The sequence below is a fragment of the Arvicanthis niloticus genome, chromosome 26 (assembly GCF_011762505.2).
Source record: "Arvicanthis niloticus isolate mArvNil1 chromosome 26, mArvNil1.pat.X, whole genome shotgun sequence".
NCBI lineage: Eukaryota > Metazoa > Chordata > Mammalia > Rodentia > Muridae > Arvicanthis > Arvicanthis niloticus.
The window spans coordinates 8,990,114-9,003,494 of NC_133434.1; the positions used below are offsets into that span (position 1 = coordinate 8,990,114).

General features: G+C 49.1%; 1 protein-coding gene across 1 annotated transcript in view; it reads left to right on the top strand.

Moving 5' to 3' along the window:
- The first annotated feature begins 1,520 nt into the window (after positions 1–1,520).
- The window catches only part of Clmp (CXADR like cell adhesion molecule), a 105,724-nt gene continuing 93,863 nt past the window's right edge, over positions 1,521–13,381 (top strand). Inside the window, exon 1 of the mRNA XM_076924780.1 lies at positions 1,521–1,946. Within this exon, the coding sequence (XP_076780895.1) occupies positions 1,922–1,946 (25 nt within the window). The 5' untranslated portion in view covers positions 1,521–1,921. The remainder of the gene's footprint in view (positions 1,947–13,381) is intronic.

Sequence of the window (13,381 nt, forward strand, 5' to 3'; positions counted from 1 at the left end):
GGACCGATCTTTTCTGCAGTGCAAGGAAAGGTGCCAGGAAGAGCTCTGAGCCCTTGAGACCTGAGCAGCGCCCCCTGCTCTTCCTCTGGTTCTTTTTCACCGGAGGTTAAGCACCAAGGGTGACTCCAGGCTCTCCTCTGTGGAGCCCATCAGTCTCCTGCCCTCTGCCTGCCTCCAATGCAGTGTGCCTGGGGCAGAAAGGGGAGATTTACTCAGTCTCATGCAGCCTCGTTGAGAAGAGGGAGAGAGCGAGACAGTGGCCTGCCCCAGTCTGTCTTCTGTTCTGGACTAAGGCATAAGTAGAAGCTGAGTTCTTATCTAAGTGACTCCCAATCAGGAAGTGGTCCTGCCCCTCACCCATCACCGTGCTTCTGTCTCTCCAGTAAGTTTTGATCTGACAAATTGCAAATTCCTTTTCAGGAAAAAAGTTTTCTCTCTGGCCCGACCCAGGCATTAGGCTCTTTGGCTCTTTCTTCACCCAACATGAGATTCCTGGGGGGGGAATTCCAGCTTATTGGGATTCATTGTTCTCATAGTCCGACGACCAGGTTATGGGATTCAAGTGTCTAGCATTTCTTTATCCCTGCAAGGCTGGTTATACTTAGCTCAGGCTGTCATGGAATTCACTAAATAGCCCAGGGTGGATGTGAACTCCCAACTATTCTCCTGCCTCAGCCACCCAAGTGTTGGGATGTATGTACGCATCACCCTTTTCTTGAACCCTGGATTGCCACTTCTCTAGGAGAGTGGCCAGCTCCATCCTGTACGGATTTAACAGCAGTCACAGCAGTCGACTATGAGTAGCAAATGCAAAGGGTCCAAACAGGAAAGCCCGAAGAACTGTTTTAATGACCCACTACTGCACAAACCCACTGCTTATATAGTGCCCCTAGTGATTTCATACCGACCTAACCAGACCTGGAAGGAACCAGGAGAGGAGAAATAAGAAGCTGGGGGGGGGGGGGGGGGGGACAAGAAGGGAGAGGGAGAAAGGAGGGGACAAGAGGAGCCGCAAGAATGTGAACAAGATCTGGTGCAGTGGTGCGCTCAGCGCCAGGTAGATCTTTGTGAGTTCGAGGCCAGCCTAGTCTACATAGACGTCCAGGCCAACAAAGAGCTACATAGTGCGACCCTGACTACCCCTACCCCAGGCCCCCCCCCCCCCCCCGCCACACACACACCCTCCCCCCCCCCCGGCAGAAAAGAGAGAGAGAGAGAGAGAGAGAGAGAGAGAGAGAGAGAGAGAGAGAGAAACACCATGGAGCATTGTGAGGGAGAAAAAATATACAAAAGAGCAGAGAGATTAGAGGGATCAAGGAGAAAAAAGACAGAATTGAAAAGGCCGCATCCACCGGCTCTTGGCCGAAGTGCTGCGGATTCTCTCCTGCACCGCATCAGTTGGCACCGAGCGCCCCCCTCGATCACCCCGGGCCTTGGCCCTCCCTCCAGGGTGGGAGGTAAAGCAGCCCCAGCAGCTAACCCCAAACGCAGAGAGGGAGGGAGGGAGCGAAGAGAAGGGAGGGCGAGGGGAGGGATGGAGGGAGGGGCTGCGGTAGGAGGCAGCCGTGTGGTTTCAGCTCATTTTTTTTTTTTTCCTCTTTCTCCAGTCGGTTTTCTTTCCAAACAGGGAAAAGTGTTCCACGAAGCGGTAGCTCCTTGCCGCCTCGCCTTCTCCTCCCTAACCCTGGGCCCGGCCCCTGTCCCGGCGCGAGCTGGTGGAGCCAGGGCTAGAAACCCTCGGTGCCCCCGGAGCGCAGCGCGCAGGGGACCCGGGCGCGGGACCAGCGCCCGCACATGGCTGCAGCCCCCCGCGCGCACCCCAAGGCGCCGCGCCCTGATCACAGAAGGTCCGTCGGCTGGGCTCGGTCGCCCTGCAGCCAGGCTGCGCTGAGCCGGGAAGTGCCCGTGTCCGGGGATCGGGATGTTCCTCTTCTTCCTCTGGCTAGGTGAGTGCCTTGGGGAGGGCGGGAGTTTGGATGGCCCTGGGGAAACGCCACCCCTGCGTTTGGGTGGAGACCCGCCCTCAGCACAGTGGTCCCCGCAGTCCCGGAGTGCGGCAGCCACTCGGTCCCTGCCTCCGCGCCACCGAGGGGCGCATCTGGCAGCGGAGGACCGCCCAGTCGGCCATCGAAATGTCTCACACATCTGGGCCCTCCAGCCAGCTACGGGGTGGGGGCGTTTCCTGGTGGAGTTTGGCGGAGAACCGTTTGGTGTGGAGGGTACTTTTCAGCGCGTGGTTTGGTTTCAGGAGTACCAGGGGAAAGTGGAGAGCTGGGGAGGAAAGGTTCATCCAGGGTTTTCTGTGCCAGGTTTTGAGGGTGGGGGGAGCTTTTTGTTTCAAACAGGCGCCTCTGAGCGCTCAGATTAGAAACAGATGTGTTGAAGGGGAAGAGGGAGGGAGAGGGAGGAGAGAAGGAAGGAGAAAAGGGTAGAGAGGGAAACAGGGCAGGGTGTAAGGAGCACCAACGAGCCAGGTGACCCCAGAAGGTGCAGACTGAACGCGACACCGGGAAGGAGAGAAAGAAAGAGCCAGAGAAGCAGAGAGAACGGAGGACAGAAATATAAGGACGAGCCTGGGCAAAGGAAGCTTGGAGCCCTTGAAACCAATGCAGCAAAGGAGGCAACAGAGGGAAAGAGCATACATACACTGCCCCTCCTGAACCTGGCTCCGGGGCAGAAAAAGCCCTTCTGGGTGGTCCTCATTTAGGACCAGGCGGCTCTCCTGAGGTGGGTGGTGCCCTAAGACACAGGCTAGCATTCCTGGGCTGGACCTGGCAGCTTTGTGGGCCAGGGCACAGAAGGGGTGGGTGGAAAGAGCTAGAGGAGGTTTTTGAACCTGTGAGGGACCAGGCCCCCAGAAGACAGCAAGATAACCGAACAAAGTCCAGGTGTGTGTCAAGAAGCAAGGCTTTTGTCCACCTGGAGTCAAAACCCAAAGTTAGCGGACATTCAGAGTAGGGTAGGTGTGGTGGCCTCCCGAGGGTGGTAGAGAACTAACCAGCAGATCCGAACTGACAGACCAGGTGGCTCTGGGAAGCTTTCTATGTAGGGCTTTGTTTACTCAGCCCCCCACCCACCCACCCAAAAAAAAAATGAGACGGTTTTTTTAGGGAGTTTCAGGGCCTGAGAGCCAGTAGTGCCATGAGTTAGATGGAGGCTGGAGCCCAGAAAAACCAGCAGAGGTGAAGGAGAACTGAAAAAGCTGCTTGGTACAGTGACTACAGCTTACAGACAGTCCCTGAAAACTTACACAGTGGTTGGCATGTCCCTGTGCCGCCCCCAGGCTGGTAACCGCTAAGGCAGAGAGAAAGAGAGAGAGAGAGAGAGAGGGAGGGAGGGAGGGAGGGAGAGAGAGAGAGAGAGAGAGAGAGAGAGAGAGAGAGAGAGAGAGAACTACAGCCCAAGGAGGGAAGGGGAGGGGCTCTCGTCCAAGCCCTTTGAGATATTGGCCAATTGTTGCAACACAACTGGTATAGCTAGATGGCACCTTTGTCAGCCTCCCAGAGTCACCTCTAAGCTACCAATACTCTGATGTGCAGTGGAATCAAACTTAGAATTGCCTTCTTAGAGCCTACTAACCTCTGAGTCCTTTTTATACTGAGCACTTTGACGTGGAATGAGTTCATGAAAGTCAGCCCTACTGGATAGCCGGTAGGCCTAAACTCACCCTGCACGCAAAGAAAAGCAAGGTGCTCTCGGGAGTCGAGTCGGGCTTCGCTCCGGGGAAGCCACAAGCTCACAATGAGCAGATGTGGAGTTTGTAGGTAGACTGAGCACAGTGTGCCGCGGAAAATGGAGAGTGGCTTGGGTTCAAGTGGTTGGCGTCAGCTGGTGGGTAGGCCTGGGTGTGACCCGTGATGGCGGCCATTCTCTCGGCTTTTGAGGAAGGAGGATCTGACCGGCAGAAATCCGAGGATGTACCTATTCACCGCTTCTTCTTTATTAGCTTTTTAAATTGCACTTTTAGAGTTAACTTGTTTTTACGTGTGTGAATGTGTTGCCTGCTTGTGTGTATGTGCACGCATGTATGTGCCTGGAGATCATGGAAGTCAGAGGAGGGCGTCCGATCCTCCGAACCTGGAGTTGTGGACGGTTTGCGAGCTGCCATGTGGGTGCTGGGAACTAAGCCCAGTCCTCCCCAAGAGCAACAAGTGCTCTTAACCACTGAGCTATCTCTCCAGCCCCTGGAACTCACTCTGTAGACCAGGCTGGCCTCGAGCTCAGAAATCTGCCTGCCTCTGCCTCCCAAGTGCTGGGATTAAAGGCGTGCGCCACCACCGCCCAGCCCTTGGTTCTTCTTTATGAAGCGCTTGCTAGGTGTACGTAAGAAAAATAAGTTGCTGGTTGATTCCCCACATGCTTGCTTTCTTGGGTACTCTCATGAAACTAAAGACCCGGGGAGAGGAGAAAGGAGCATGGCTGCCTGGGATTCTCACTCTGAACCTTTATCTATACCTCCTCATAAGCTGTTGCTTCATCTGGCTGGCAGCAGATTCAATTTTTTTTCTATGACATTTTGTTCCTCCAAAGTTTTTTTTTTAACAGTTTTCATTTCTTTTTATTTTTTGTCATTTTGAAAACAAATTTTAGGTTAGCTTGTAAATGAACCATTGTGCGCCCTCTCTGTCTGTATATCTCTCTCTCTCACACATACACACACGCATAACACACAACACACACATACACACAGTTTCACAGTTGTTTTCACAACTAGGTTTTCAGTGTGCATATGTGTGTGTTATGTGTGTGTTGTGTGTTATGTGTACTGTGTGTATGTTATGTGTGTGTTGTATGAGTACTGTGTGTATGTGTGTGTATGTGTGTGTATTTGTGTGTTGTATGTTATGAGTACTGTGTGTGTGTGTGTGTGTGTGTGTGTCTGTGTCTGTGTGTACTTTACTGGGAAGTGAACCTAGAATATATTAGGACACACACACATAACACACACACATACACACACACTGTGTGTTGTGTGTTATGTATACTGTGTATGTATGTATGTGTTGTGTGTTATGTGCAGTGTGTGTATGTATGTGTTGTGTGTTATGTGTTCTGTGTGTATGTATGTGTGAGTGTTGTGTGTTATGTGTTCTGTGTGTATGTATGTGTGTTGTGTGTTATGTGTACTGTGTGTATGTATGTGTGAGTGTTGTGTGTTATGTGTACTGTGTGTATGTATGTGTGAGTGTTGTGTGTTATGTGTTCTGTGTGTATGTATGTGTGAGTGTTGTGTGTTATGTGTTCTGTGTGTATGTATGTGTGAGTGTTGTGTGTTATGTGTACTGAGTGTATGTATGTGTGAGTGTTGTGTGTAATGTGCAGTATGTGTATGTATATGTGTGTTGTATGTTATGTGTACTGTGTGTGTGTGTGTGTGTGTGTGTGTATTTTACTGGGAAGTGAACCTAGAATATGCTAAGACACACACATATATACACACTGTGTGTTGTGTGTAGTGTGTGTATGCATGTGTGTGTTATGTGTACTGTGTGTATGTGTGTGTATGTGTGTGTTGTGTGTTATGTGTAGTGTGTGTGTGTGTATGTGTGTGTGTGTGTGTGTGTGTGTGTGTTTTACTGGGAAGTGAACCTAGAATATGCTAGGACACACACACATACACACACTGTGTGTTGTGTGTAGTGTGTGTATGCATGTGTGTGTTATGTGTAGTGTGTTTATGTATGTGTGTGTTGTGTGTTATGTGTACTGTGTGTATGTATGTGTGTTGTATGTTATGTGTACTGTGTGTATGTGTTTGTGTATGTGTACTCTGTGTGTGTGTGTGTATTTTACTGGGAAATGAGCCTAGAGTATGCTAGGTGAACTTTCTCCCTGCTGAGCCACATCCCTAGCCTAGTGCCGGTTGCTTTTGATACTGAGCATAAACACTTCACTCAGAGGACAGGGGAGGAGCTGAGTTCCCCAGCAATGAACTTGAGGAAAGCTTGCGTGCAGATCTAGGGAGGACCACAGGTCTTTCCCTCATCTTTCCACATTAACGATGGGGCTCACAACAGCAACACGATCCCAGTGGACTCGTGTCTTGTCCCAACTTATCTGCATCTTACACTCAGTTGTGTTTCATCAATGTACCCAATGATGGTGAACTATTGAATAGATGGTTTGAAGCATAGACCCAAAGATTGTCACAACTGGGGGGTAAAAAAAAAATCTAAACTACTACCTAAACCTCTGGTTCTTAAAAACTTGAACTCAGACCCCTCAGAGAATCTAACAGAAACCAGTTCTTAGAGAAGACACAAGCATAAGATTTTCCATTGATCTCCGGATTTTGTTGACTTCCTGGTAGCCTTTCTTGGGATCCAAATTCATCTTTTATTTAAAGCTACCTCTTCTCTTATGATGAAGAAGGGACCAAAGTTCAGAAAGACTTGGCTAAGGCTACCCAACTAACTTAGTCAAAGAGCCAACACTAGTCCCCTGATTCCACGATGTGTCCTGCCACACACCCGTGAGATAGAAAATGTCTTCCCTGCCCTTGCATCTTGCGCAGTTAAGCTGCAAGATCACCACTGGCCTTCCCGTGTTTCAGTTGAGATGAGTTAAATGCTGAGTAATTGGCAAGCTTTTTCATGTTGAGAAATTGCTTGGAAAATAGGGCAGATGTCGAAACATTTCAATTCAGCCATCATAACTGGAAATCTTGGAAATTTTCTGAAGCATCATGTTTGATGTGTTCAGAAGAGGAAGAATCAGTACCCAAAGTTTTAAACATGTGGCTGTGTGCACACAAAGAACAGGATGGCATGTCAGTGGCTCCCTTCTGACTTAAGTTTGCTCTATTGTTCCAGGCTTGCTACACCCCACCCCTAACAAGCATGTTAAGCTCACCTGTAGGTTTTCTTGCAGGGCTAACTCTTACTATTCTTACCACTACACTCGCTTGGTTTTTGTTGTTGTTTTGTTTTGTTTCAGGTACTTCCCACTTGGAACAATTGGTGGCGGGTGATTATAAACCTGTAAGAGTCAACTAAGTACTATGAACAAAGTGGTCCATGATTTTCATCCTACAGTTGTCCTGTATGAGCCAGGGAACCTTTTTCAAGGTCAGACTGATGCCCAGATCCTTGTGCTTGGGGAGTTCATAACTTGAGTACTAGGCAAAGTTACCTTCAAAACAATCCCCAAAAAGGACACCCAGGGAAGACCAGTTCTGATGGGTTATTGTGTGAAACTATTTGTAAACATTAAGCCCTTTTCTTCTGCTTAAAAAAAAAAATACGTGTGTGTGTGTGTGTGTGTGTGTGAGAGAGAGAGAGAGAGAGAGAGAGAGAGAGAGAGAGAGAGCCATGGTGAGGATATGGAGTTCACAGAACAATCCACAGGAATTTGGTTTTCTCCTTCGACCATGAGTTCCAGGGATTCAACTCCTGTCGTTAGGCTTCTCTGGTAGCAGGTTTCTCTTCCCACAGCTGTCCTGTGAACTTCTTCATCACCACCCCTTTTGTTTGCTTTCCTTTATCCATAATTTATATAATAACGTAATGGTATTACATATAACTAGTGAGTTAATGGGTATACATAATAAAGTGTACCCATTAAGGCGTACGGCTCCACGGGCTTCCTGGCATAGATTAGAATTTGTGTTCCTGTTTTCAAATTTAATCCTATACTCTTCACCTGCTTGTATTTCACTGAGAGAGGATTCCATGAGTCCAGACAGTAGAGAGAAATTCCCAACAGTTTCGGCATTTGTTTCTTTGAGAGAAGGTCTTACTCTGTAGTTCGGTCTAGCCTCGGACTCCCATCGCAGCAATGCTCTTGCCTGAGCATCTCAAGTGCTGGGATACAGGTATGAGCCAACACCCTTGGTTCCATCTTTAACATCCGTCCGAGGCTTAGGAGTTTATGAAGTGTTTGTAAGGAGAGGGAGATGGCAATTGGTGGGTTGGTTCAGGAAAAGAGCTGGTGTGATACTCTGGTTTTAGAAATTAGTTTGATAGAAGAGAGGGTCTCCCAACTACAAGAGGGAATTCGTTAGAGGCAAGAAGATGTATCTTAAAGGTGAAGAGAGGCTTCCCTTTACAACTTAGAGAGGAGGACCTCCCTAGAGAAATAGCTTAATGTAAAAGAAAAATAGCTGTCCGTAATAAGAAGAAGCCCAGAGAAGAAATGCCCCCCTACCAGCGACTGGCAGGAAACTTCATTCCACATCATTTAGTCTGGGGTAGCCTATATGACAAGGATCAGGCGTCAAGTACTGGGTAAGACCATAAATTAAGGCTTGTTAACCCAGTCTGTACCACCATCACCACCACCATCCTGCCCAGAAGCACATGGATCCTGTATCCCAAAGAGAGAGCTGCAAGGGGAACTGTCTTGATTTCTTCCAGCTGTGGGATCTGGCCAAAATGACCAGTGTCTTAAAGAGATGGGTACAAAGAGATAGGTTCTCCCACGAAGTCTGATCTTGTACCTTATATTATTCTCACATTGTTTTTCCATAGTAAATGGCTTATTACTCTACCTTACAAATAAATAAGCAAACCAAGGCTCTGAGAAGTAACAATGAACTTTCACAAATACCCCAGGAAACAGAGGAGCAGAGATACTAACTGAGGACTGGGGATTCCCAAGGCTGTGAGCTTCCCTTTTACCAGCAGATAGGTGTACAGTTATTCTACAAGGCTCAGTGCTATCAGAGGGTGGGGGAGCTCTAGATGCTGGGCCACTTATCACACCCCTTTTCCCTGTTCCATTCAAATGGCTTGTTTGGATTACCAACTATTGTTTGTAAATGAGTCTCTGCACACATCCTGTGTGCATACCTTGTTCATCTCATGGTCAGCGCTTGGTAACTAACTGGAAGCCCATTGCTGTCCTCAGGGTTCACGGTAAGATGTCGTGTCCTGTTTGGGATCAGGCACAGGAGCCTCCTGTGTTAAACGCAAGACCCTGTGGCTGTGGGTGTGAAGGTTTGGAAATCTGTGTCGATTGCATTGCTAGTGGATTGCATTTTCTAGTTAAATCCTGCTTTTAGCAGTTCTGACTTTCTTGTATCCTAAAGAAAGAATGCGACCCTTAGTGCCCCTCCACAAAAAAAAGGGGGGGGGGAGAAAGAAAAGAAAAAAAGATTTTAGTTCTCTGAACTCCAACTGCCTGGATTCTGAAAACATAAAAGTTTATTTCCTTTGGCACCCTACAGACCAAAATGGGGAAGAATGCTGAAATGAACCTTTATTTTGTGAGTGGCAGACGGTTGGAGCAGTCTGTGTAGCCTCAGCCAAAGTCTGGCTGTGATAAGGCTGAAAACTGCTTTGTCTCAGGAGAAGGCAGGGAAGAAAGCCTGCTCCCTTCCGGGCCCCTACTGGGAGGAGAAAATGGAACTGTTCCCTTCAGAATAGTTCCTCAGTTAGTGATGGCTTTTCTGAAGAGGTAGCAGAGGGAGCCTGAAGAGGTCAGGTCAGGAAAGCCAAGTGAAGAGAAGGGAGAGGATGAGGATGGAGGAGGGGGAGTAGCAGGGAGAGAGATGGGGAGGACGGAGCTTAGAAAGAGTAGAGTGCAAAGCAAAGCTGACTGGTGTCTGCAGAGATGGGTACCAACCCTGGGCTCTGAGATCCCAATAAAACGGAAGGCCAGTCTCTACCACCCAACCACTGAGCAGAAACCAGGGCACCCACACCCAGGAGAGAGCGAGTGAACATCGGGAATGTTAGGAGGCCCCTGAGGAGTTCTCAGAAGTCATATAATTCTGTCGGTGTGGGAATCAGGGTCTCTCTCCTCTTGTGCCTTCAGGGACCTTGTGAACTTCAATCTCTTCCTACACTTCCACATTGTCAATGTTGGTGCTAAGAAAGCACCTGGCAGGCTGGTAGGGTAACCCATCCACATCAAAAAGGCTGGATTAATCAGTGTGTATCCTTGGCAACCTGCCAGGTGCTTCCTGGAGGGACTAAATCTCCCAGCATCCTCTGTGTCCTTGCCTTGTGAAACTGTATGGTGTCATTCTTCATCACAACCTGTCACCTCCATTGCCTTCATCCCTCATGGGATGCTAAGAAGAGAAAGATGAAGAAGAACCATATCAGTGGGTTGAGATGTGTCCATTAAGACCAGTGGACTCCGCGTCTGGGTTTCAAGTGGTTTTACTCTACATAGAAAACAAACAGGATTAAGCCAGGAAGGAATCTTCTGTCCTCAAAGAAATCCACTGTACAGAACAGCGCTCCAGCCCCTGACATATTCTGATTTTTCTCTTCTGGGTGATGAAAAGCAGCAGGAAGAATCCAGTCCCTACGAGGGAAATTGTTTTGTGACTTCATTGTTTAAATTTAGGCTTGGGTTTGAGGGGCATCGTTCAGACTTGGAGCGGTGTGCCTTCCATCCCAACCCCTGTCACTTCTCATTACTTCCAATGACAATTCCAATTATTTACAATCACTCTTCAAGGGAAGATCAGGGGGAAGGCACATAAGGCTTCCATGTGGACCAGCCATGGGACAACTGCCGTGAGAGCCAACCTTAGGGTCCCAGACCCTGGCTTGATGTCATCTTAGGTCACTTTGTAATTGTATGACTTTGGGCAAATTACTTCACCTCCCTAACCTCGGTTTTCTCAGCAGCCATCGCGTGTAGTGACAATGTCATAGCAGAGTGTGTGTGTGTGTGTGTGTGTGTGTGTGTGTGTGTGTGTAAGCTAAATGAAGTGATGCATTTTGAGTTTTAGCTCGCTGCGTGCGACATAATCAGCAGTTAACGAATGTCTGTTGTCATTATCATGACTGTCTTTGCTCAGGGAGCGTGGGCCCACGAGGTATTTGGTGGGCAGCCTGCTTGAAGTAAGCTGACACCGTGCCATTAGAGCCAGTCTGCAGTGGCCACCGCTGGTCCTTTATCCCACTAGCACGTCCCTTAGTGTCCTTTGGGGGATATTATTGTCCTTTAGGACCTCACAAGGCTCATAGTCCCATCTGTACTCCATCTGTCTCCAGTTTCTCAGGGAGAATAATTTCGTGTGTTATGTAGCTGTGGTCAAGATGGCCCTTCCTTGGCTACTTAGCTTATGGTTTGCAGCTCCCTGAAGCATCTTTTCCTGTGCCCTCTCCCGCATGCTCCATAGTGCCTGTCTGCATGCAATGGTCCAGCTGGTTCGTTTCTGTTGTCACCATTGAGTAATGCTTTGTTGAGCAGCTACTGTCACTAGCCACTCATGTCAGGGCTCCATGCAGGTAATCCGCTGGATAACAACCTCTGAGGTGGTTATTCTTCTCGGTCCTTAGAAAGTGAGACAGGAAGTCGGGTGCTCTACCCTGTACTGCCTGAGTACACTTGGTGGACCTGTGTGTTCTGCTTCAGAGTTGCTATGGAAGGACAAGAACAAAGAGGCAGGGCTGGGAAGATCGCTTGCTCTAGAAGCATGAGGCACTCAGTACGGATTCCCAGCAAAAGCCTGGAAGCGCACTTCTGTAACCGGGGTGATGGGAGGCAGAAACAGGTGGCTCCTCATAGTTCTACAGCTATCTCCTATCTCAAACAGACGGTCCATTGATAGACCAATCTCAAGAAGCAGGATGATGGAGGATGAGAGAGCAAAGACCTCTGAGGTTGATACCTTCACACGTCTGTGCATGTATGCCTACACAGAGAGAGAGAGAGAGAGAGAGAGAGAGAGAGAGAGAGAGAGAGGAGGGAGGAGGGAAGGAAAGGGAGGGATAGAGGGAAAGGGAGGGAGAGATCAGGGGAGGGAGAGATGGAGTGAAAGAAGGTGGGAGGAAGGAGAATGGAGAGGCAGCTTGGGTAACCTGTGCTACACAGGAGGCGACTCTGTCTCTGTTTAAACATCATACATTGCACTTGTATGAATAAGATGGCTAAGATCTGACTAGGGAATCTGCTCTCACGATGCTCACAAATGTATCATCCGTTGTTGTCTCTATCCTTACACAACACACAGCTGACTGACACACAGATAGGCCAGTCTGGGGTCTGGCCTCCCACAAATCTGAAATTCCTTTCTTCTCAGCTGGTCGTGTACTCGCCAAAATTAGACTCCAAAGAGCCCAAAACCAGGTCCAAGATGTGCTGAGTGATGGTTCCTTTTTTAAGGTTGAGGGGAGACAGGAAAACCGCAAGGTGAGAAGAAAAAAAAACCTGTTCTTTTTTTTTTTTTTCCATTGACCCAAGGAGCAAAGTGTGATTCTTTTCCTCCCTACAGAAGACAACAAGGCTGGTGTCCCAGATTCCCACAGGCCTCGAATTTCCCACTCTGTACACTTTCTGAAGCCAGGCTGCTGGAGTCTGGGTTGTTCTCTGAGGCCCAGTCTCCATCTGCCTTCCTCTGGGGGAAGTTCTATCATCCGTCCTGCAGCCAACAGCCAGGAGCAGCAGGTTTGCCCTGCTTCCCTCCCCTCTCCACAGAGAAGAGGCCAGAAACCAGGCCACCTCACCGACACCTCCTCTGCTCTGCTGCCTCTCACACTGTGTTCCCAGAGCTCTGAAATTCCCTTGGCCCAGAGGAATCCAAGTCCTGTGACCACGGCCAGAGTAGCCTTATCATCTTGTGTCCCTCTCTCTTCAGGCCCCAAGTGACCTGCTCTTGGTGGAGGGACAAAGAGAGGGAAGAAAGATCTGTGACGTTTACCTACTCTGTACTTACAATACTGAAGCAGCTCCCTGCAGGGACCCCACCCCTGAAGGGCCCTAAGTTCATCATGTGGCTTTGTCTTGGGTCCTACACATTACTCATAGAGACCTCCACCTTGGTGACCTTCTAGACTCTTTGCCATATACCAAACTCCCTCACGGCAAAGCCTTGCTAGACTCCACAAACAGAGAGCTCCGTGCCCTAGAAGCGTCTTACCCATGCCTTCCCAGTCCTTGCGCTACATCATAGTAACATCCAGGCTCTCTCCTGTGTGATCTTGTGGGTCACTGGCTCGTGTTAGAGACTTGAGGCTGAACGGAGCCGAAATGAAGAAACACATTAATGAATGGGAAGAAGCCGCTTAGGAAAGGCAAGATGCTTCCTCTCCCAAGTGTTTCTTCATCATCGAAAGGGCCCCGGAGAGGAAACGATAAAGGAGATGCTGAAGAAAGATGGAAAGGACATCTCCACGGAGGGTGCTTTTTTGGCCAGTTGCAGTCAGGGCCAAGGCCCCAGAGGCCTGGCAGTCTTCAGAGCATCTGGCTCCAGAGGGACAGGCTGGAGCTTGCAGCAAGACAGGGTGTAAGAGAGGGTAGGCTAGCCTAGTCCTCCCTTGCCACTTGACCCCGGAGCCAGGAGCAGTTCAGCCCTTCCAAGTGGTTTATTTCCATTTTATAACTTTCGGGGCGTGTGGCTTCTGCTTCCAACGGTGTCTTTAGTGGACAAGGCCAACCCAGCAGTGTTGACTCGCTGCTGTTTTGTCCATCTTAGGTCCTG